Raw genomic sequence first — 25,662 nt, forward strand, 5'->3', positions numbered from 1 at the left:
GTCCACGTCATCACGTCACGTCGCCGCTCCGCCACGTCAGCCGGCCACGTCGGCCGCACCGCCACGTATTCCGGCTACACGTCGCTGCTCCGCCACGTCAGCACGCTCGGCTTGGGCTGCTAGGCCTGCACGCTCGGCTTGGGCCTGCTTGCACGCTTGGGCCGCTGCTGCTCGACTTGGGCCTGCAGGCCTGCGAGTTAATGGCAAAAAAGAATTGCTGTGACCGGAAATCGAACCTAAGACCTCGTGGACGAACGAAACCTGCCTTACCACTAGGCTACTAGTTCATTTGCGTTTTGGTATTGGACTATTTCCTTTTATACACAGAGAGTTGCGGCCGAGCTAAAATAGCTAAAGCAGATGGATCGAGAGATTCACATGCGTCGCGCTGTGCCGTCCCTGACTCCTCCTGCGCCGCGCCGGCCCCGACTCCACCTGCGCCGCGACGCGCCGTCCCCGCCTCCACCTACGCCGCGCTGCGCCGTCCCCGCCTCCAGCTGCGGCGCGCCGCGCCGTCCCCGCGTCCTGCTGTGCCATTGTTGAGTGTCCACGGTATGTATGTGCCGACCGCCATTGTTGAGTGTTTCTTTCGACTTGGTGTTGTTCATTTTGGTTGCTGTGCTATGGATGAACAGATGGATCGAACTTGGGTGCATAGAAAATTGTTTTCCCCTGAATACATTGCTAGTGTGAAAGAATTTATGAGCTTCGTTCACGGAAAATTCAGTGAGAATGTTGAAATTTTGTGCCCATGTGGTAGATGCCTTAATCAGAAATACATGAATCAGGCTGGAGTGAAGAAGCACATATTGATGAATGGAATGGACAGTACTTACACTAGATGGATTCATCATGGAGAGAACTTGGATGTAGATGTTATTGATGATCCTATTCATGTGCATGATGTAGAAGATTGTACCCTACATGATGTAGAACTAACAGAGGATGACAATTATGGTGTTGATCCTTTAGAAGCGGTTTTAGGAGACCTACACACTGCAGAAGAACAAACAAGACATGATGGACAAATTGACGAAGGTAATGCAGACCATCAGGATCAAGATTCATTTTTCAAAATGGCCATGAGAGAGGCAAAGCGTCAGCTTTATCCTGGTTGTGCCAAATTTTCAAGGTTCTCCTTTGTGGTGAGGCTCCTTCATATGAAGTCATTATATAGGATAAGCAATTCTGCTTTTTCTGCAGTAATGAAGCTATTGGCTGAGGCGTTCCCGGAATGCAATACACTCCCAAAATCATATAATGATGCAAAGAGTCTTCTTAAAGAATTAGCTCTCGGATATGAATCAATACATGTGCGCTACAATAATTGTGTGCTGTTCAGAAAGAAATATGCCAATTATGATAATTGCTCTGTTTGTGGTCTCTTGAGATGGAAAGATGCAAAAGGAAGAAGATACCTCAGAAAGTGTTGCGGTATTTTCCATTGGCACCTAGGTTAAAAAGGATGTTTGCAACCAAAGAAGCATCAGAAGAAGCACAATGGCACAAGTTAAAGCGGCAGCCCAATGAGACGGAAATGAGGCACCCAGCTGACGGCGAGGCATGGCAACATTTCGACCGAGTATATCCAGATTTTGCAAAAGATCCAAGAAACCTTAGACTTGGACTTGCTACTGATGGGTTCAATCCTTTTTCAGAACAGAACTCAAGATACAGCATGTGGCCTGTACTTGTTGTGCCATACAACCTTCCACCCTGGGCATGCATGCAGGAGTCAAACTTCATGATGGCTTTGCTTATTCCAGGACCTAAATCACCTAGGAAGGACTTTGATGTATTTTTAGAGCCTCTTATAGAAGATTTACTTGAACTTTGGAAGGGTGTGCGTACTTATGATGCTAATACTCGCCAAACATTTAGCCTTCGTGCTTGCAGTTCTGTGGTGCATCCATGACTACCCAGCTTTGAGTACTCTTTCAGGGCGTACCACGAAAGGCTATTTTGCATGTACTCATTGTGACAAGCACCCTCTTTCATACAGCCTAAGGAGCAAAATTGGGTATATTGGGCACTTTCGATTCCTTCCAAAAGGACATCGTTTGCGGAGAGAAACAATGAGTTTGCTGCTCTTCATGAAAGCAATGACCAACCAGGTCAATTCTCTATAGAAGAGCTGCTGGCTGAACTGGAGAAAGTTAAAGATGTTACACCTGGGAAGAGGAAGCGTTCTGACATGGAAGGGGGTCATGTGCGGCGAATTTGGAGCCGGATGGTTAGTTTATGGAAGTTACCATATTGGAAAATTTTGAAGTTGAGACATAATCTTGATGTTATGCATATTGAGAAAAACATATGTGAGGCCCTCATTGGAACAATTCTGAACATAGCTGGGAAGACAAAGGATACAACTAAAGCCAGGCTTGATTTGAAAGATTTGGGAATTAGAAAGGAGCTACATTTTAGAGAGGATGGTGAGATGCCTCGTGCTCGATATACCTTGTCCACAAAACAAAAGGAGGCCTTTTGTAAATTTTTGAATGAGGTGAAGTTTCCAGATGGATTTGCTTCCAATATCTCAAGATGTGTAAATGCTGATGGAACCAAGGTACAAGGGTTAAAAACACATGATTGTCACATTCTTTTGCAAAGAATCTTACCTGTTGCCATTAGAGGATTTTTGGACAAGGACATCTATGAAGCAATAGCTGAGTTAGGGAAGTTTTTCAGGGAATTGTGCAGCAGAACACTTAAGAAAGATTTATTGGCTGAAATGAAGAAAGAGATCCCTATTGTTTTGGTGAAGCTTGAGAAAAAATTTCCCCCCTGCTTTCTTTGATGTCATGATGCACCTTGCTATCCATTTACCTGATGAGGCATTACTCCGAGGTCCTGTGCAATATGGTTGGATGTACCCAATTGAAAGGCGGTTGTACACTTTGAAGCGCTATGTGAGGAATAGGGCACGACCAGAAGGCTCAATTGCCGAGGCATATATTGCTGACAAATGCCTGACATTTTGCTCTAAATACATGGATGATGTTGAAACAAGATTTAATCGGGAACCGAGGAATTTAGGTTTTTCTAATGAAGAGGCATACAATGTTGACGTTTTTGGGCATGGAGTTCATTTTACTTCCGCATCTGAACTGAAATATGATGAAAATGACTTTGATCAAATGGTGTGGTATGTGCTTAACAATTGTAGTCAAGTTGAGAAATTTGTCAAGTAAGTTCTAATTATTGTCTTTATTTTTTTTTGCCACCTTTGTGTTGCACATATGGTAACTTCTCTTTTTTTGCAGAATGTTCAGAGATGAATTAGAGAGAGAAGGGGTGGCCAACATTGAAAAAACGATTCAGCTCAGATTTCAGGCTTGGTTCAGGAATCATGTTAGTTTACATCCACATATTTCAGCTAAGATTTAATGCTTTTTTTCCTGAAATGCTGATGTGTATGTGTTGCATGTGCCAGATCATGAGGTTGCGGGATACTAATCAAGAAGAGGTGGATGACGATATCTTTTCCTTGGCATGTGGTCCTGATTTTAGAGTCAGGAAATACACCTCATGCATAGTGAATGGTGTGAGGTTTAACACTGTTGATCGTGACAAGAATAAGAAAACACAGAACAGTGGAGTAATGACAGAAGGTACACACAATGGTCAGTTCATTGATTTTTTTGGAACCTTGAGAGAGATAATTCAGTTAGAATATAATTCTGCTGAAAGGACAGTAGTTTTGTTTAAATGTGATTGGTTTAAACTTGATGGGAAGAGGACTGAACTTCAATATGATGGCTTCTTTAAAAGCATCAATGTTGGAAGTCTATGGTATAAGGACGATTCTTTAATCTTGGCCACTCAAGCTAGGAAGGTCTTTTATTTGGCAGATACAAAGTTGGGTAAAAATTGGCAAGTTGTGCAGACATATGACCATAGGCATCTTTACAATGTAAAGGAAACCGAGTCCGCACAATATAATGTTGCTGCATATCAAGAGGACGAATGTTGTGATGAGGACGGAAGGCGAGAATCAGTGATAGACATGGCATATGATATTCCTTTGAATAGAAATGATGAACAAGGCCCTATCTTTGAAGCTGGTGAAATTGCTCGATGGGTTCAAGAAAGTCACAAAGGCGGGAATCACACTGATGCTGAAGAGGAAGAAGATGACACAATTTTCAAGTATTGTAGCGATGATGAAGGAGGTGCTACAATTGATGTTGACAGTGATGATGAATAGCTGCTACCAATTCGTTGTATTTTTTGTTATGAACATTGTATATTTGTTGTATGAACACTAAATATTGTATCTTGTTGTATGAACACTAAATCTGTCATGATAAATGTTGTAACTGATGTTTTAGCCTAGGTTGTGGATTTTTGAAGCTGATGAACTATCTTTGAAGCTGGTGAACTAAATCTGTCAGTTCACCTATCATGTGGATTTTTTTAGCTTGTATGTCAACTGTGTAATTGGTACACCGCTTGTGATGGTATCATTCCTAGGATTCCAATTCTGAACTTGTTATTTACCATAGCATAAGCTCAATTATTTATACAGTTCCCTTCGTTGTAGTTTGGTAAGCATAATTTGGTGAGAAACGCCACACCATCATTAAGAGAACAAACGACAGCCATTGTTTCACATGATGACTAGGTTCTGTTTCAAATGCTGCTGATAAGATCTGCCACAAAAGAAATGACCATTTTGCACCTACTTTGATTAAGTACCACTGCAAGTTAAGCACCCCAAGCAATCTCGACCTCCAATTTGCAAAATAAGACAACTTAAGATAACTTAGATCAACCGTTTTAGGTACACGCATCCATGACAACAACCATAAGAGAAGCAAAATATGACAGGTAGCAAAATATGACAGGTTGTTCCTACTTCCGGCACCCTAAACCATCCATCTACTTTTTAGCTGACTTCTTGCTCAACTCCAATCGAGCATCAAGAAGTGCATTTCCATGTGCATATATTTTCTGCTTCGCTTCTTGCAGCTCCTCTTCCAGCTCCAGGTTCCTGTCAACTGCTACATTAACTTCATTGATAAGGGAAGCTACATTTTCTTCTTCTTTTTTCAGACGTCCTTCAAGATAGGCTATCTTCTTTGCCATTTCCTTGGTCTCTTTCTGGGCAAGGATGCACGTAGGGCACACCTGAAACAATACAAATGCAAGACAGACGCTCTGCTATATTATGCAGGCAGTGACTATCACAATAAAGCACAGGGATATGGTGGCAGAGCCATTTCCTATTAACACGCCAGAGAAACCCACACCAAAAGGCTGAGCCGCATCCCCTGATCAAAACTGAGGCTCTATATTAATTCTTTATCGATCGGGACGTAATAACGCTTATCTCTCTAATTAAGGCAGTAATGAAACGATGACAAGTATGTCAATAAATCCAATATAAACAAGCAACACCCAAATGAGAAGCCATTGATAGAAAGTAATAAGAACAGCTACGTTTTCAGTACCAGTACCGAGTATTTGTCATTGATAACTCACTAAATTGTCGTCGGCCTCCTTGCCGGACTCCTTGCCGAAATCCTCGAAGCTCTCCTCGTCAAGGATGATCAATTCCTTGGCCTTTCCTCTACCACCCGCCGGCGCCTTTCCTCTACCACCCGCCGGCTCCTTCCTGACCTCGAACACAGCAAGTTCGGAGTCGTCGGAGCTCTCGTCGCCCTTGGCTTGCCGATGGAGCTCTTGTCGCCCTTGGCTTGGCATCCCGTCCCTAGCCGCTGCACCACGCGTGCACGGACGACGCGCGGAGGACGACGCGCGGGGGACGGATGCCACCCTTTGCTCGCGCGGAGGACGACGCCACCCTAGGCTTGACGATGTCCTTGATGCGTTGGAAGCGCCCCTTCTCGTCGCGCGGCTGTTTGGAGTTGAATCCGGCCATCTTGTCGGAGTGGGAGGGGGGAGATGGGGGCGCGCTCGGCTCGGTGGAGGAGGAGAAGATGTAGGCGCGGCGGCGGAGGAGGGGGAGATGGGGGCGCGGCGGCGGAGGAGGGGGGAGATGGGGGCGGCGCACCGGAAGAGGAGGGGGAGGGAGTAGACGGCGCCGGCGCAAACGATGATGAGGGGATGGGGGCGCACCGGAATTTTCTAGATGAAGGAAGGGTCGGGCGGTTAGGCACTTCTAAGGGAACAAATACAATGTTTTATTACTAGCAATCGAATATACTTTATTAGATCAATGGTTAGGCACTAACTTGGGACGGCGCTGGCCGCGGTTCGACTCCTCGTTGGACCATACTTTTTTTTTATTTTCCCTGTTAATTGACAACGACGCAAAAATAATGCCGAGGCAGGCAGGAATCGAACCCACGACCTCAGCCCACACAGAGTGCACGACCTACCACTGAACCACGGCAATGCCTGCGTTGAAGTGAGGATGGTTTATTTTATATTCATAATACGTTGAATTGTACATGTGGCAACACCGGGTTGGTTGAGTTCCTTGAACCTGGAGCACGTGGCACGCTCAGGTTGTTGCGCGCAGTAGGTTTTTTCTTTTTAATCTATACTTTGAAATTGTAAATGGTATTTCTCGGTCATAGTAACTTCAAATGTGTTGGTTTTTTTTTCTAATTTTTTGTAAAAACACAAATTTTCATTTCATCTCGTTTGTTTGCATATTACGTTACAAAATAGATATTTTATATATCTTTTTTACATAGCTTGTTTTATTCCACCATAAAAGAATAGATAAACATGTCTTTTGCATAACTATTGCTAAAATTACTTTATATTATGTGATGTCATGGAAAATATAATGTTCTATCCAAATTTTAGGTGAATACAAGCTTGAACATGTAAAGTGCTACTTCAATCTTAAAGTATGAGTTGAGTTACTATGAACTATGTGAGCGTTGTCTACATTTGTGAACAATGTATGCTCCAACTTTATCAAAATAGTTATTTTTTGTTACAAGCTTAATTATAAACCTAAAATATGTTGCCACATCAATATTTAGAATTTTTGGAACAAATGTAGATAGTATTGTAATTACTACGTACGTGACAAGTTGGAGATAAAAGTTTGAATTGTCTCCTGAAGACAACATAAGTTGTCTCCATCTCCAATCCATGGTCTCCAATGGAATTTATAAAAAGTTTTGTGCAAATTTTCGAATCTTATTGGAGGGACAAATAGTTGAACTTAGGATTACTTTCAATTAGAGCATAGAAATTCAATTAAATGATGGAAAAGTACCAAATCTATTGAAAAATTATTCAAACTCCTACATTAGAACTTATATTTGTTGCCTGCTACATGAGATAAAAGTTTTTCGATGAAATTATGGAAACAAATTGAAGCTAAATTTGAATGCAAAGTGGGAAGCTAAATTACGTAAAATGAAGCTAAATTATGTAAATTCCTGGCAAGAGGGCCTCTTCTACCGGCCATGGGCTGAATTCAGTCGGCCCAATGCCACCAGCCCCAAATTTTTCGCACAGTGAATTCACGCTAATACCCTCCTATTCCAAAAATCCCACTACATTCATTAGGGTATATCTGTAATCTCCTCAAATCACCCGCGGCGCCCTAATTCCAAACCTATCTCCTTCTCTCTCCCACCGCCCACAAACCAATCTCCCAACTTCTCTCTCCCCTCAGTCGGCGCGCATCGTCTCCTGCACAGCCGGCGCGCCCCCATCTCCCAGCTTCTCTCTCCCACCGCCTACCTACGCCGCAACGCCCCCATCTCCCAGCTTCTCTCTCCCACCGCCTACCTACGCCGCAGCGCCCCCATCTCCTCCTCTGCCGAGGGATGCGCGCCTCCGCTGTCCCCCATCTCGTCCTCCGCCGACCGCCGAGGGCCAAGGGCCGAGGGCTGCCCTCCTCCGCCGAGGGCTGCGCTCCACCGCCGAGGGCCTCCCCCATCTCTTCCTCCGCTGACCGCCGAGGGACGCGTGCCTCCGCCTCCGCCGAGGGCAACCCTAACCCTAGCCGCCACCAAGCCATGTCGACGAAGGGTCATCCGAAGAAAACAAAAGCACTTGGGACGCCAGGTATATGTGCCCATGTCCACGTTGGTTGCTCATGTCCTCGTTGGTTAATTACCTATAGTTCTTACTACTTCTGTTCATCACACATGTTTGCTAGTCGCTTCTTTCATGTCACCAATTGTTTAGTATCATGTTGCCTCTAGTTATTTACTGGTTTCATTATTTGTGATTGTAAACTTGTTTAGTATCATGCTATTTACTTGTTACCTGTAGTTATTTACTGCTATTATGTCCACGTTGGTGTTGCTCATGTCCTCGTTGGTTACCTGTAGTTATTTACTGGTTTAATTATGTGTGATTGTTTAGTTTATCATGACTGCTCCATATACAGTTTACCATGACTGCTTCATATGTAATTACCTAGCTAACTCTTTATTTTACCCAAATGCTCACTTCCACACCTGTAAAACATTCATGTGAAGTATCAAGCTTAACTTTCACAATCGATGCCATGTCCTTGAGATCTTAATGTACAAATGTTTTGAATTTGGTATGAAACCTGTGCTCGTTCTGTTAGTGTTCTGAATCTCAATGTTGTGAGTTCAAATATGTCAATTAGTTTAAATCAGAATGTTCTGTTAGTGCTATAGATATATGTCAATGAGTGTTGCAATATTTTTATTCTGTTGCATACTAAGTTTACAAAGGGTTGGTCACTGATCATTTTTTTCTCTTGTTACATTACACCTTCGTAGCACCGCTCCATCCGTACGAAGAGTTGCAGCTCCGACAATGCATGAGGAACAGTGCAAAGCTGCAGCAACTTGGTCTTATTCCTTCCAATCCCTTTTGTGGAAGCACAACACCAAATTCTCAAGACAAGAACAAGACAAAATAGAGAAATAGAGAAGATTCTGAATCTAACTATGAACCAGATTTAGTTGATGATGACATTGCTAAGGTGAGAATTCTTCCATCTTGTCAGGGCTTATGTTGCTGTCTTTTTGTTAATGCAATATAATTATCTCAAAATTCTATTCACTAATCAATGCTCCCATTTCTACAAGGGCTCAGATGCAACACCTACTAGAGTCAAGTTTTGCTCTCGTAAGAGAGTGTATGCATCAGTTGCCCCAACTACTACAAGTCCAAAGTCAAACAAAACCTTTTCCTAGCCTGATGCAAGTGTTGAACCAAGTGACATCCATGTGGCACCTCCACAGGCTAGTCTTGCACCAAGTGACATTCATGTGGCACCTCCATCACACCCTGATGTGAGCCAGGCTGTTGAACCAGCTGTTGATGCTCAAGGTTAGTTCTACTACCTTTTTTCATTCTCCAATGCCTCTGATTTCCTGTCGAATGCAATCTTACTCCTTTTCTGCTATTTTTTATATGATGGAGCTGATGCCATTCTGCCAGGTGGTGGTCACAACAATTTGCCCAATGAAGGTGAGCCTTTCAAACTATCATTCAAATGCCTTTGATTGCATGATGAATGTGTTCTTACTAACTGTCATTTTTAGATGCTTTTGGCTTGTATGATGACAACAACACCATGGATGACACAACTGATGCCATTGCCCAACCTGTTGGTGGCAACCCAAGCACCAATGAAGGTGTTTGTTCCTCTACCATGTCATTCCATATTCAATATTGCATTACAACTTTGGTTGGTGTATGTTAATTGCATTTTCAATGATCATCTACAACCAGGATGACAAGAGCGAAGGAAGCGAGGAGTTAATATGGGACATGGTCTCCATAGGATCAACCGGTCTCATCGGGGCAAGCTGCCAATTGTCATACCAGAAGGAAATATCAGGCCCTTGGTACCTCTTGTTGCTGCAAAGTTTGCAAGTGAATGCAACATTGCAGTCAGGAACCATGTACCTATGCTCACACATTGGAAGAAGTACAAGAAACGCCCTGCAGTGATTGATACTTTTTTGGGAATACTTCATGTAAGTACATTCTCCAAGGCCTTTCTCCATCTCCCTGTTTTGAACCATGCATGCATACTACCCTGCTGCCTAGTAAATAAAAATACGCACTATTTCTTACATATGAACTTCCATCTGAATAGGCAAAGTTCGACATTGACACAAATGATGATGTGGTTAAACATGGTTGCCTTGAAATGATGAAGTCTGCAGTTCACCAACAACGACACAAGCTGAAGCAACAATTTTTTGATCATATTCCACTCCATTTGGTTCCAAAAACTTCTCCTGTGAAATCAACAAGTAATGAAGATTGGATTGAGCTTGTGGAATTATGGAAGACTCCCAAAAAAATGGTATGTTTTGCCCAAAAATGAACTCTTGCTCTCTACATTATACTTTGCCACTTCTCTAACATGTATTCTGTATGAGATTTAGGTGGCATGTCAGAAGAACAAAGACAACCGAGGCAACATTTCTTTACATCAAACAACTGGCTCCCGTAGCTACCCAGTTTTTGTAGAAAATTTGGTAAGTTAGCAATGTTGATGTTTTGCCATGTTAACTGCATTTCCATTGTCATGTTGCTGTCATGTCTTAGAAAATTGTGATGAGTTCAGATCAGATCCACACTTGTGAAACATTCATGTTAAGTATCAAGCATAACTTTACAATCTGTGCCTTGATATCTTAAATGTGTCAACGAGTTTAAATCTGGTTGTAGCATAACTTTACAATTTGTGCAGACCTGATTTCATGCTATCTTGGGCCCATTTTCTGTATGCTGAGCTTGTAGCACTAGTAGCACTTGTAGCACTTTTCTGTATGCTGAGCTTGTAGCGCTTGTAGCTCCATTTGACTGCCCAGATCTGATTTCATGCTATCTTGGGCATATTTTCTAATATGAATGCCTATAAATGGAATGCTGGTTCTGTACTTCATAAATTATATGTTTAGCTGTTAATTTCTGACTGTATTGGTCTCTTTCAAATATTTGTTTTGTCAAGTGTTTCCATTCACATCCATCTTTCTGACCATAAATGATAACTGAATGCTCCATGGGTTGCTTACTACAGCAAGTAAATGATAACTGAATGTTCCTTTGAAATGTCATAATTTCAGGGAAATGAGTGTGAGGATGAGGATCAGGAACCTGATGCATTTGATTTGTTCAAATTGTGCCACTACAGCAAGAAAAAGAAAGGCTTCGAACCTGCTGTCCAATCAGTTATTGTAAGTCTGTTCACTAATGGTGTCATTTTTTTTGGATAATTTCAAGTGCCTCGTGATCCTGAATCATATTTTCCACTTGATTGATAGACTAAAATGGAAAGCCAGATGGTTGCGCAACCACAAGAAGGTGAACAACCCAAGTCTAGGGCTCAGGTTGTAGCTGATGTGCTTTAGCGTAACAACAAAAAGAGCATGTTTCTTTAGAATGTGGGGATGCAGACTAAGCGACCAAGGTTGACTGCACAACTACAAACGGAGAAGAGGGACAATGTTGAGCTTCGATTGATTGTCAGCAACCAGCGCGCACAAGTGGAAGACCTGTCAAAACAACTACTGGAAAATGAGCAGATAAGGATAAGAGACAAAGAAGAGATGAGCAAAAAGCAAGTTGAGTTGGAGGCCAAGTTTGAGTTATTTTTGGGTCAAAATCGAGCTGGCTAACTGTTGGGGCTGTTTGTTTATGCTTTTGATAGCTGGATTTTGGTTTTTTGATCGCTGTTGGTTTTTTGGGTCAAAATCATAACTGTTACTGGTTGTTTGGGTTGATTGGTTGATTGGTTGATATTACTGTTACTAGTTGGTTTGGCTGAATCATTACTGTAATTTTCCGTTGAATGGTTGATATAATACTATTGTGATATGTGGGCTAAAATGTTGATTGTCATATGTGGGCTGAAATGGTGATTTTGATGTGGGCTCAAATTGTATTTAGTGGGCTCTAGCTTGTTTTGTGGGTTCCATATGTGGGCTGAAAATTGTCCCAATTTAGTAAATGCCACATCATCAGCCATGTCACCTGCCATGTCATCACGAATGTCACGTCAGCTGCCATGTCAGATGCCACATCACTTGCCACATCATCATGAATGACACGTCACCTGCCACGTCAGACGCCACGTCACTAGCCACGTCATCACGAATGACACATCACCTGCCATGTCAGCTTCCACATTAGGCGCCACGTCACCTGCCACATCATCCTGAATAACACGTTAGCTGCCACGTCACCTGTTATGTCATCGCGAATGACACATCACTTGCCATGTCAGCGTCCAGCTCAGCTTCCACGTCATCATACACATCAAATCGCCATCCACGTGGACAATAATCTATGACGTTTATTTTTGTCACAAAACAATGGACTTGGGCTAGGCTACATGGGCCTGAGGATGATTTGTGACAGTTTAAAATCGTCATAGATTGTGCTGATCTATGACAAAAACGAAGAAAACGTCATGAGCGTTAATTTGTGACGCTCAATACATGACGTTATAAAAAATCGTCATAGGTGCAGTTTTATGATGGTTTTTTAGCAATCTGTGACAATTTTGGTCTGTCACAAATGACAAGGTTTCTTGTAGTGTCGCCTTGTCATTGATGGCACTGCGACACGCGGGCCACGCTGGTCGCAAACACACGTGCTTGTCTGCTAGCGCCTAGACGTGGGTCTCCATGATCACGCCGATCACATCCAGCCAAGGCGCGCACATGCCGAGCCACTAGCTGTACCCCACCTCCCTCTCTCTATTTCTCATCTCTCTGCCATCATCGAGCCGTGCCCACATGTGAGCCAGAGAGCAGTCACCTCTACTCAATTTTGTCCGTCTGTACCTTCGCCCTCCCATCTTCTCACCGCCTGACCTCGCACAGCCATGATGATGCCCTGGCCAAGCGCCAATTTGGCTCCTTTCCACCAGTGTGCCATTAAGGCCGCGTCCGGCCGTGGATGAGGGTAGCCCTCCTACCATCCCTCCTGAGCTAATTCTCTTGCACCACTAGCTTCACCTTGCCTCCCTCTCCACCTTATGCACGTCAGTGGAACCGCTACCGCCACCTCGTCATTGCTGATGTGACCGTGCCGCCGCACAGCTCGGCCGCACATGGCCAGCCTTCCTCCATCATCCTCTGGCCCAACCATCACCTTAGCCTGGTCCATGGTAGCCTCGTGATGCTCATGCACTAGCCAATTAGGCCTGTAGCTACCCTAGCTCATCGGAACAGTGGCACCATCATCATGGATGGTCGTGCACCGCTACAGCCTTCCCTAGCCAGTCATGTCACCCTGCACCACCGCTTAGCGTAGCCGCTCGGGTTAGAGATGGTGATCAGGCCATTAGGTGGTCTGTCGCAGGTCTCTGGTGGTCGGCGCAGCCGCGCTGTGTCACCGGCCGCCGTGCCACCATAAGCTGGGTCGTCGGGGGTGTGCACGGAGAAATTCTAGGAAAGCCAGGGGGTTATGTGAGAAGGTTTGAGTGAGGGGGAAAGAGTATTAGCATTTAGTTATAATTTCGGAGAAGTTCAAGGTCTCTTTTGCTAAATCGCCAGCGCGCACAGGCTTTTCCCGGGCGCGGGCCGTCTCCACGTGGGCCAGCCTCATGTGGGCTGCACATACGGGTCGCTGCGTGCGCTGTGTCACGTGGGCCGCTCCTGTGGGCCGCTGTGCGCGTGCTATGTCATGTGGGCCATGTGGGAGAATTTCTTTTTCTTTTTCATAAGGAATTAGAAGTAGTTTTCTAATTTAATTTCTGAGCTGATCTTTGGTAATTAATATAAAATCATGTTGGAGTCCAAAAATTGTAAAACAAATTTTATTAGATTTCTAAAATTGTGCTCTATCTGTTAATGTATTTAGTTCATATATATACATGTTGAAAGCAGGAGCTATTAAATCATTTGAGAGTGCTCAATATTATTAGGTTAAATATTGTAGAAAAAAATTGTGGTAAATTGGTGATAGCTTTAGTCCTGAATTTTTTATGGTAGCTTCATTGTATTATTATGTGCTCACTATAATTTTTATAGCCTTAGAATAGACTAAGCATTAGGGTAGTTAAATGCTCTTTATTTCAATATACATTAAATCACTAGTACCAGTAAAGATATATCCTTAATTTGCCAAGCTAAGGGTTTGTTAGTTGAATCCAACACCTTGCTTGATGAAGATGATAGTTAGCTTAGTACCTTAGTCATTAAAGCTGGCTTAGTAGCTTAGTATGTGTATTCTTAGTTTAAGAGTTGTTGTTGCCTAAATGTAAGTGTTGCATCATCATCACATTCATGTAGAGAACGATTTGGTGGAGATCGTGACCACCGGCGATCACGAGTTCGAGGAGATCATTGAGGAGTACGAGGAGGAGATTCTCATGCAGGAGGAGGTCCTAGAGCTGCCACTGACTGACTTAGCTGACACTGCGCCTACCCAAGACAAGCCCCTATGCATAACCCTTATTTTCTATAATTACTGAATATATATATGTGATGTGCATTTACGTTATAAGAATTTTATGAAAACCACATGCATAGATATATCTGTCCTATGAGTCTTACTAGTGTAGGTTCGAGTAGATGCTATACTTAGGTTTTTGGTAGCGTGAGTAACCTATCGTTACTCACAAAGCCACAATAAGTGATTACTATATTTACTCTCATGATAAAATGATGAAAGAAAAAATGAAGATAGGGTAGGGATATGGTATGGGTATTGATGGGTGTAATAGGTTGTGTCCCGCGACCAACGGGGCCTAGCTTGTGAAGCGGACCATGACACCTAAGAGGGGGGGTGAATTAGGCAACTTAAAAATCTAACTCTAAACTATGGCCTCTTTTTCTAATCTTAGCAAAACCTATGCAAAAGATAAACTATTTAAATGTGCAACTATGGTTTTACTAGTGTGTTGCTATCTCTACTGCAAAAGGAGTAATACAATCAATGTAAATACGGAAGCTAAAGAGCAAGGTAGAGATATGCAAACTCCCATCGATGACTCTAGTATTTTTACCGAGGTATTGAGAAGCGCACAAGCTTCCCCCTAGTCTTCGTTGGAGCCCCTCACAAGGAATCCCTCGCAAGGGCCAAGCTCTCGGTCGGATAACTCCATAGATAGCCTCGTGCCTTCCCCACGCGCAAGTGGGTCTCTGACGTGCCTTCCGGCAATCCTCTCCTGGATGCTCCCTGCCATCTTCACTATCAAGCTTCTGGCTAAAATGCCATGGGCCTTGTTCCCTCCGATACACGGTGGCGGCCATACCACAAATGCGGTTGGTGTGATCTCGCAAGACTACAAGCTCCTCCGATGTACAACAATGGTAGTCACAAGCACCGAGTGGTAAGAGGTATGCAAACCTCACTAAACACTAGGCCTAAACCTAGAGTAAGCGCATAAGCGGTGGTCTAATCAACCTAAGCACTTCGCAAAAGCACCTATGCTAATCACCTAATAAAACACTAAGCACTATGCAAGTGGAGATCACTAAAATGGTGTATCAACACCCTTAATATGTTTCCTTAGCTCCACTCTACTCATTTGGCTGGTTGGAGGTTGTGTTTATAAGCCCCACTGAGAAAGTAGCCGTTGGGAATAAAATCCCGCTTTTCTGCTACTAACCGGACGCGTTCGGTTGTCCTGACCGTTGGAGCTACGAACAACTGATCGGACGCTGCCATTGTCCGATCACATGCCACCGGACGTGTCTGATCACATTTTCGTCACTCTAGAACCTCTTAGTACTCGACCGGACTCTATTGTCCTATGTCTGGTCGATCTGCCGCCAACATTCAGTCTAGCATCTGGTCATGCCTGTTGCCGAGCCTCTTGATCGGAGCATCCGATCACTTTCCTCTAGCATCTGGTCCAGCGTCCTATCACTTCCATGAGCTCATTTCGTTGCGATCTTGCATACGACTTGGTTCCTATCTTCGTGTTTGGACTTTGCTTGATATCTTGATTCTTCTCTTGTGCTCCTAGGGTCTTGCTTATGGTGTTGATCATCGGATCATCACGTCGCCTTCGTCCAAGTCATGTCTTGCACCCTATTGGACTACAAAACAATCACTTACAAATTCATTAGTCCAATTTGGTTGTGTTGGTCATCAAACACCAAAATCCAAAGTAAATGGGCCTAGGATCTATTTTCCTTATAGCTTGGTTATAATATTTTCCCTGTCCATGTTGATTAAGGACCATCCGTTGCTATGGATGGTAGTCAGGTCATAAACTTATTATCCTAAGCACATACTTGCTTATGGGAGCGAAAAGGCTCGTTACGCCCTTGTTGTGGGTTCTGGCTCTTTCCAGACCGACTAATTGGAGGCGGGGAAAGGTGGAGGTCTAAGCACCATGCTGAGACCAGGTCTCAAGTAATGGAAACGAGGATCCTGATCTTCCATCAGGTAGAGGTAACTATCGTTGTGGCGGAGAATGACACACCGATTCGGCTTCAGATCGAAAGATCGAACCCTGCAATCTTAGCACCATAACTCCTCTGGTTATCAACCGAGACACGAATCCGGTTGACCTCACCAAGAAGGCTAAACCCTGCCTATGCAACAAAGAACATAAGCAAGAACAAGAAAGAAAGCAACCAAATTGTAGATGGTTGATTAATCTCATGAAGTTGGGGTCTCATAAACCGATGAATGGCGAAACTATTATTGACAAATTAATCTAAGTAAAACCCCCCACCTAATGATGGTGGCAGCATATGCTTATAAAGGTCTTAGGGTCATCGCCTACCCTAGACACGCCCCCTAATGGGCCCAAACACGATACATGGTCCAACGGACCAAAAGACGGTGTCGCAGCACCCTGGCAGATTCTGGATGCTGACTTGTTTCGATAATTCCTATTGATTATTAAGGAATTTTGACATGATACCACTTGGATTAGCTTCCTTATCAAATTAGCTTTCCAACCATATGTGGATCATCGAAAATGGAGTCCGTATGTGTCCTGGGTGACCAATTTAAGGCAGACTGGTCCTGGAGGCCGAGGCAAACTCGAACTTGTGTTGCTTTGTGCCTCCACCTCGGGGACTCGAACCAAATTAGCCTCGGGCCTCCTTATTGACTTGGACACCCTTGCTGGCCTCCTACCCCTCCATACCATGCGCCAAACATGGTCATATGCATGGGTGTCATGTCCTCATCATCAAGTGTGGAGGCTTAGAGTCCAAGTTTGGACGGGGACCTGGACCCCTCGATAGGAGTGGAATGGGTTAGTCTTGTTTCTATCTCGGATACAAATGGGGCATGTATTTTGGGGTACTAGCTGGGATACATTGGTTCATGAATCGCTATTTCCGTGAGATGATACGACTTGGCTATGGTCTAGCACTGTAGTAAGAACTAGAAGATGAAAGATGGTAAAATGGTTCTGATTGCTCAACTCTTGCTTGAAAGTAGAACAGGTGCTTACCTAGAATGGTTAGCTAATTAAGTAATCATGACTGCAAATAAAACTTGACTGTAAGGATGGGCTATTAGTAATGCTTTCCACAAATAAAAAGAAAACAACAAACCCATATTGCCTATCATATCCTTGAGAGTCGGGAAACTATTTCCACTAGTTGGGTAAGTCCTGCGAGTACATTGTGTACTCAGGGTTTATTTTACCCATGTTGCAGGTGTAGCTTGAGTAGCTCTTGTGTGGAGGATTCTTCTCGTGGGCATAGATGGATCCTTGTATCATTTCCGCTAGATGTTTATTTTTATTCCGCTGTTTAATTATCGCACTCTGAACTCTGGTATTATAATAAATAATTTCTAAGAACTCTTGTTGTATGAAATGGACTAAGTATTATAAGCTCGTACTCATTATTGGATTCTGGATGTAAAACATGGATTGTTTCGAGTTCTCCCTTGGGGTGCGCTCGTCGGAATTGTCCGATGTAGCTCACTTTTGAGGTGCTTAGTGTTTAGTGGAAGACGAGCACCTCTGAAAGTGTGTTATTACGGGCAGTTCTACCATAGGTGGTATCAGAGCCAATAATGAGTCTATGAGTTTAAAAACTCTTTTCAAAACCTAAAAATTTGACCAACAAAAGCTTTGCGAAAAGTAGGATGTGATAAATTACGTAAATAAGTATAAGCCCTAATAATATTGTCTATCTAGGATAGTGTCACTAGTTTTATCTAATCAATCTTCTGTAGGTACACTAACTTACGCTGCATAAGAATCGTTAGATTACGGAAAGTAAGAGTACGATGTGCCAAAAAAATTTATACAAATGCCGCTATATTCCAGCTTGAGCGAATGAATAGGTCAATCCATGCATCATGAGAAGAGAATCTTATTTAAACTAAACTCCCTCCATTTGTATAATTTTAGGTAGTAAATTGATAGGATAATAAATAAAGAGGAACGCTTTAACTCTTAAGGAAAAGTCTCACTAGTAACCATTTATTGGGCCTTATCATCTCTCTAGCCTTTTGTTTCTAAATATGGAGGCTTTGTCCCTAACATTGGGTTCCTATATGTTTACAAATGAACCTAAGGTCTGGTCGTGGGAGCACCAGTGCTGGGACAGGCCGTGGTCTTGGTGAAGACCAAGGCGAAAATGGTCGTGGCGATGATAACGGTAATGCCAACGGGGATAGCCATGAGGCCCCACTCCTTGGCCCTCCTCCTCCGCCACCACCACCGCCTCTGATGACCTATGCCGAGATGTTGGCTGATATGATGGCTACTCGTCATGAGTCAGCCCGTGTGCTGGAGATGCTAGCACAAGCTATTGGTGGCTTCACCCATGGAGGCCATAGTGGTAATGGCAGGAACGGGGGTGGTGTCCATGGTCCCAAGAGGCCATGTTCCTATCAAGACTTTTTGGGGACACACCCACCCATGTTCACGCCAACTGCTGAGCCTCTAGATGTGGAGCATTGGCTTCATATTCTAGAGCAGAAGTTTCAGTTGCTCAATGTGACTGATGAGCAAAAGGTGCAATTTGCCACACAGCAGCTTCTGGGGTCTACTAGTGCTTGGTGGGACACTTTCAATGCCATGCAGCCTCTGGACCACCATGTGACTTGGCAGGAGTTTACCACTACTTTCCGTCAATATTATATTCCTGTTGGTTTGCTAAACAGGAAGTTGTCCGAGTTTTTGGAGCTAAAGCAAGGAAACATGACTATGATGGAGTATGTGAACAAGTTCAACCATTTTGCATAGTATGCTGGGACTCACGTGGATACTGATGAGAAGAAGATGGATCGTTTCAATCGTGGTCTCTCTTGCATCTTGCAAGAGAAGCTATATATAGGGGCTATCAGATCTTTGGTGCTTTGATGAATGATGCCATTGCTATAGAGGGACTTTAGCATGACTCTTAGGCTAAGTGGAAGCACAAGAGGGTGATCACTGGGTCTTCTAGTCACCCATAGTCTCAGAAGGTACATGTTGTGAGGAGGGTGTCCTATCACTCTCCGAGTGGACAGTCGTCTCGCCAGACTCTATAGACTCAGCAAGCACCTCCCACTCAGTACCGTGCAACTACTCAGCAGGTGCAGCAGCCTCAAGGACAGCAGGTCCTGCCTTGTTAGGGATAGGGGAACAAGCTAGGTGCTTTTTCAAGTGTGGCAAGGAAGGTCACTATGCCCGAGAGTGCCCTCAGAATTAGCCTCCCCAGTCTTCTCAGCCTTCAGCCAACTCTTGCTTGGTCAAGAGGACTATCATCAAGAAGAAGGTGCCCGTGAGCCGCTTGGGACAGGTTAATTTCACTGAGGCTGAGGAAATCCCATAGGGAAAGCCTGTGATGGCTGGTATGTTCACCATAGATTCCCACCCAGCATATGTATTATTTGATTCTAGAGCATCACATTCATTCATGAGTATGGGGTTTGCATAAAGGCACAATATATCTACTATGGCTATTCCTATTGCCTATAGAATCAGAACCTCGAGTGCACAGTTGTGCATTAAAACTCGGCAATATATCTACTATGGCTATTTCTATTGCCTATAGAATTAGAACCTCGAGTGCACAGTTGTGCATTAAAACTCGGACAGACACAGTGAGACTAGTGCTAGCAACTCACTCTTATCATCTCTAGTTCATGGTGCTGCCTGGGCAAGGCATAGATGCAATTATGGTAATGAACTAGTTGAGAACTTATGAGGTAGTCCTGATCCTTAGGCAAAGAATTATTGAGTTAAAGCTTCCTTCTTCTAAGGATAGAATGTCTCTCCTTATGTCTTTAGTTTTCATCCTACCAATTATTGCTCATACTTAAGCCTCTCCTGACCTTACCTCTATTCATGTGGTCTGTGAGTTTCTAGATGTCTTTCCCAAAGATCTACCTCGGTTACCATCGGACCAGAATGTGGAGTTTGCCATTGAGTTAGAACCTAGTACTGCTCCTATTTTGCGGTGTCCTTACTGCATGGCTCCAAAGGAATTGACTGAGATGACGAAACAGTTAGAGGAATTATTGGAGAAGGGATTCATCCGTCCAAGTTCTTCACCATGGGGTTGTCCAGCTATTTTTGTGAAGAAGAAGGATGGCACTCTTTGGATGTGTGTGGATTATCACCCTCTCAATATGGTAACCATTAAGAACAAGTATCATTTACCTCGTATTGATACTTTGTTCGATCAGTTGGTTGGTGCTAAGGTGTTTTCAAAGATTGATCTTTGTTCTGGGTATTACCAAATTAAGATCCGGCCACAAGATATACCAAAGACAACTTTCTCTATTAGGTATGGGCTCTATGAATACCTAGTCATGTCTTTTGGTCTTACCAATGCTCCTACATTCTTCATGTATCTCATAAATTTCGTCTTCATGCCGGAGTTAGACAAGTTTGTAGTGGCGTTTATTGATGACATATTAATATATTCTAAGAATAATGAAGAGCATGAACAACATCTTCGCATAGTCCTGACCTGATTGTGGGAACACAAGCTGTATGTCAAATTTAGCAAGTGTGAGTTTTGATTGGATCGAGTGTAGTTTTTGGGACATGTCCTAATACCTGAAGGCATCTCTATGGATCCTGGCAAGGTGCGGGATGTGTTAAATTGGAAATCTCCAAAGTTAGTGTATTAGATTCGTCAGTTCCTTGGTCTTGCTGGTTATTATCGGTGCTTCATCCCTGAGTTTTCTAAAGTAGCTCAATCGATGACCAAGTTGCTCCAGAAGGATATCAAGTTTGTATGGAGTCCAGCTTGTGAAGAAGCTTTCTAAGCCCTGAAGAAGTTTCTTACCTCTGCTCTTGTTCTTACCCAACCAGATATTGATAGGCCATTTGATGTGTATTGTGATGCCTCTAGCACTAGACTAGGATGTGTGCTTATGCAAGGCGGACGTGTGATCGCTTATGCTTCACGTTAGCTGAAAAAGCACGAGTTGAATTATCTCACTCATGATTTAGAGCTGGCTACAGTTGTGCACGCTCTAAAAATTTGAAGATATTATCTGTTGGAAAATAAAGTGTATATCTACATGGATCACAAGAGTCTCAAATATATTTTCACTCATTCTGAGTTTAATATGAGGCAACGGAGGTGGCTCGAGTTAATCAAGGATTACAATTTAGAAGTTCATTATCATCCTAGAAAAGCTAATGTGGTAGTTGATGCCTTAAGTCAGAAGTCGCATCAAGTTGAAGAAGAATCTTTATCTTTCAACCATTCTGAGGTGTTAGCCCATATTGCTCTAGTCTCGGATCTACTTGAGCAAATTATTATAGAGCAAAGGCAAGATGTTTTGAAAATTCTGCATATCAAGAAGCTAATCGCCGAAGGGCCTGGTCCTCATTTTAGTATTGATGATCAAGGTGTGGTGAAGTTCAAGAACCGATTGGTGGTTCCCTCAAGTGATGAGCTTAGGAGAAAAAATTTGGATGAAGCTCACAACTCCAAATTATCCATTCATCCAGGAAGTAACAAGATGTATCATGATTTGCGTCACTTGTATTAGTGGCCAAATATGAAACAGGATATTACCAAATACATCTCAGAATCTGACATTTGTGGAAGGGTTAAGGCGGACCATATGCGTACGCCTGGATTTCTACAGCCCTTGCCTATTCCTGTTTGGAAATGGGAGGATATTTCTATGGACTTTGTTGTGGGTTTGCCCCATATGGCAAAGGGGTATGAGTCTATTTGGGTCATTGTGGATCGTCTTACAAGTCCGCTCATTTCCTCCTAGTGGATACAAGGTGTTCAGCCAAGAAGTATGCCAAGTTGTATTTTGATCGGGTTGTGATCCTACATGGCGTTCCTCTTACCATTGTTTTTATAGAGGGTCAGTCTTTGTCTCTCATTTCTAGGAGCAACTCCAGAAATGTCTTGGTACTCGTCTCCTCAGAAGTTTAGCTTCTCACCCATTAATTGATGATCAGACAGAAAGGGTCAACCAAGTACTTGAAGACATATTGAGAACTTGTGTCATTTCTTATCTAGAAAAGTGGGACGAATGCTTGACTCTAGCTGAGTTTTCTTATAACAATAGCTATCAAGAAAGAATTCGAATGGCACCTTTTGAGGCCCTGTATGGCAAGAAATGTAGAACACCTCTTAACTGGGTGGAAGTGGGTGACCATGGTTACTTTGGACTAGATTTTATTAAAGAAGCAAGAGAATAGGTTGGTGTTATTCAGAGTCACTTGAAAGCAACTCAGAATTATCAGAAAGCTTATACGGATAAGAGGAGAAGACCTTTGCAGTTGGAAGTTAGTGACCATGTGTACCTAAAGGTATCCCCGATGAGATGTGTGCATTGGTTTGGAGTCTGTGGAAAGTTAGCTCCTCGTTATGTTGGACCTTATAAGATTTTGGAGCGATGTGGTTCGGTTGCTTATTGCCTCCAACTTCTGGATATTTTGTCAGCAGTACATAATGTCTTTCATATTTTTCCAATTAAAGTGTTTACAAGTTCCTGAGGAAGTGGTGGAAATTGAAGGACTCACTCTCCAACCTAATCTTTCTTATATTGAGCGTAGGGACGAAGCCAGAAAAAAATTTAGGAGGGGCTGAATAAAAGAATAGAGTTTTTTTATCTTCTCTTAACCTTAGCCCCTCCTACCTAATACATATATGCATAAAATTTTAAGGGAGGGCTTAGGGGGGCTCCACATGCCCAGGATTGGTAGGGGGGCTAGAGCCCCCCTAGCCCCACCGCTGCCTCCGTCGCTGATTGAGCGTCCCGTCAAAATCTTGGATGAAAAAGAGAGAGTTACTAGAAACAAAGTGGTGAAATTTTATAAAGTCCAGTGGCAAAACCATTCGGAGGACGAAGCAACTTAGGAGTAGGAAAGTTATATTCTAGAGCACTATCCCCATCTTCTCCCTGGTGTGTCGAGGTAATAGTTTATGTTAAAAGCTCACTCTTACCTGTTTTCCTACACTAGGCACTCACATGAAATCTTGGGACGAGATTTTGTTTAAGGGGGGAAAGTTGTAACACCCTCGGTGTTACACCCTAAATCATTTACTAAAACAAATATGTCATGAGCATGATGTTTATGTGTTAGTGCATGTGATAAAGAGTGTAGATCAATTTCTTATAACCTAAAATGACTACTAAAAATGTTGAACAAAAGTTGATTCACTAGCTTATGTATATCAAGTAGGGTTTAAAACTAATTTTCATTGAACACAAACGCTATAGAACAGATATGTGGCGCTTAAATAAAGATTGGAATATGAACTTTGTAGATAACAATGAAATACTTGCTATAGAAAAATAACATTGCTAACCAACATTTTAATAGCCAAGAAATGCAAATTGGAATCAAGTTCAGCTCAAAAGACTTAGAAAGTTAGAATATTTTCAATTATGTTGACAGTTAGACAATGACATGTTTGGCAATTTATTTTACGAAATTGGGTTAAGAAAAGGTGTCATGTGTTAGCTCGGTTTGGTAGCCTAATATGCCATCTTGAGCATGGTGAAGATGGTTAAGGTCCAGAAGCAACTGTTAAGTTTTTATAGGCGCTTTAAAATTTGTGCATGACACGGTCTTGGGCTGATTGGCCATGTGGGCGCGGCACCATGCTCGGGCGCTCGACGTCACCACACTGGCTGTCCCGCGTGCATGCGCGTTGCCACGCGTGGCCAGCCATGGCTGCTCTGGCCTACCTGTGGCCTAGCCACCGCTGGCTCCTGGCATGCGGAGCCACTGCTGCTTGCGCAGCCAAGCGGTGCTACCGCTGGCCCCGCCGCGCTGCCACATTACCGACCCACCCTGCGTTGTGCTACGCCATAGCCGCTGTCAGTGCCGTCACCTCACCATCATATTTGTGCCTCCCTCTGCATCTCTATGCCGCTGCCGGCCTAGTGCGAGGCCGTCTCTACCGCGCGCACATGGCTAGGCTCGCCGTTGCCTTATCATTGATGGCACTGCAGCACGTGGGCCACTGTAACACCTCGGGTGTTAGCTTTGCATAACTTGACTTGCATAACCTGAGCATGAGCATCAAGCATTCATAAATCATCAATTACAATTGAAACAGTTGATCGAAACATATGAAACATTACTTGTTATCTCATGTTTCTTAGAACATATGCATATGATCATGTACAAATGAATGCAAGTGGGTAGTGCTAGTCCCTACAACACCTTAGCTACACTTAGGTTAACAAAAGGAACCTTGTTCATGAAGGCCACATTTCTTGATCAAGCATTTAAGTGTTATTTCATGTGTTGACCTGAATAGCCCTATGAGTGACTACTGCATGAAATGCTTAAATGACCTTGCAAATTGTTTTAACATGCTTAGAGTATCATCATGAACAACTTTGGTATTTAGTGCTAAGGCTAGTTTGGTCATTTAGCCATGGTTTGTGTATGTATCATGATTTCAAAGTGACATGTTTGACTAAAGTTGAACTAGGTGTTAGGGACCTTGCATGGAGGAGTTCACTAAAGCAAAGTTGAAGTGTTTAACATAAGGAACAACTTTGATTTTTGGGCCTTTGACTGATTCAGCTCCTAACATGTTGGAAATTGGATCACAAGAATCATCAAAATCCTGATTTCAACACTTAACAAATTTTCTAAGTGTTTGCTCGACTGTCAGCCTGACAAGCCGACTTTGAGCATGATTTTACTCGGTTTAGAGAGCGAATTAGAGTATGCTGCCTTAACAGGAGTTGGAGATGGTACATGGTTCTACAACTTCTATTCAGTACGTTTGCACGAAGGAGCCACCGTTTAGCCGGTACATCAACGAGAAAACGCGCTGTCAGGCTCAGCCATCACGTTCTGACGAAACTGAATCGACTGAATCGATCGGCACAGTGGCCGACCAGCTTCAGAGCAGAGCCGCCGCGTGGAGGTTCCGTCGGCCGCGCGTCGCCGTTGCCCTGACCGCGCAGGCCACACCGTGCCCGAGCGCGCCTTCTTCACGCCAGCGCTCGCCCGCAACGCCCAGCGCCTGCATTTTCGTTTTCCCGGCTCCTCCTTCGCCGTTCGCAGCGCCCGCAAGCACAGCAGCAGCGCCGCCGTCGCCGTTGACGGCACAAGCCTCGCCTAGCCGCTTCTCCATCACCGCAACCGCATAGCCGTCTTCCCCGCGACTCCCTGCGCCAGCCAGTGCCCGCCGTTTCAAGCTCGGTGAGCTCTAGCCCCGCACACCGCCTCGCCGGAGTTCCGCCACAAGCCCCGTCGTCGTGGCCACGCCGCCACAGTCCCCTTCTCCAAGCGTTAGCTAGTGCGCTAGGTCCGCCGTAGTACCCCGGTGCTCGTCCGAGCCTTAGGTCGGGCCACCGAGGACGTCGCTGGTGTTTTGCCGTGGTCCAGCCTCGCCGTTCCGCCATGGCCGC

The 25,662-nt window shown here is 43.8% G+C and overlaps 2 protein-coding genes and 2 pseudogenes across 2 annotated transcripts; 3 read left to right on the plus strand and 1 right to left on the minus strand.

The window, feature by feature from the left end:
* The first annotated feature begins 635 nt into the window (after positions 1–635).
* On the plus strand, positions 636–4,207 carry LOC136552377 (uncharacterized; annotated as a pseudogene).
* Positions 4,208–4,722: 515 nt separating this feature from the next.
* On the minus strand, positions 4,723–6,007 carry LOC136552378 (uncharacterized). Its single transcript, XM_066543926.1, has 2 exons — positions 5,485–6,007; positions 4,723–5,130 (listed from the first exon to the last, which is right to left on the minus strand). The coding sequence occupies exons 1-2, from the start codon at positions 5,704–5,706 to the stop codon at positions 4,882–4,884; spliced, it is 471 nt and encodes a 156-aa protein (XP_066400023.1). The 5' UTR covers positions 5,707–6,007; the 3' UTR covers positions 4,723–4,881.
* A 3,005-nt stretch (positions 6,008–9,012) lies between these two features.
* LOC136548951 (uncharacterized) lies at positions 9,013–11,555 on the plus strand (annotated as a pseudogene).
* Positions 11,556–18,556: 7,001 nt separating this feature from the next.
* On the plus strand, positions 18,557–19,060 carry LOC136548952 (uncharacterized). Its single transcript, XM_066540296.1, has one exon. It carries the CDS (start codon positions 18,557–18,559, stop codon positions 19,058–19,060), a length of 504 nt encoding a protein of 167 aa, XP_066396393.1.
* The last annotated feature ends 6,602 nt before the right edge of the window (positions 19,061–25,662 follow it).

Source organism: Miscanthus floridulus, chromosome 4 (genome assembly GCF_019320115.1).
Source record: "Miscanthus floridulus cultivar M001 chromosome 4, ASM1932011v1, whole genome shotgun sequence".
NCBI lineage: Eukaryota > Viridiplantae > Streptophyta > Magnoliopsida > Poales > Poaceae > Miscanthus > Miscanthus floridulus.

What these genes read in the sequence shown, in the direction of transcription:
- LOC136552378 (XM_066543926.1), bottom strand. Translation starts at nt 5,706, where the DNA reads ATGCCAAGCCAAGGGCGACAAGAGCTCCATCGGCAAGCCAAGGGCGAC. An exon ending in AGGAGGCCGACGACAATTTA is followed by an intron (nt 5,131 to 5,484) that starts GTGAGTTATCAA and finishes GTATTGTTTCAG; the next exon opens with GTGTGCCCTACGTGCATCCT.
- LOC136548952 (XM_066540296.1), top strand. Translation starts at nt 18,557, where the DNA reads ATGTTGGCTGATATGATGGCTACTCGTCATGAGTCAGCCCGTGTGCTG.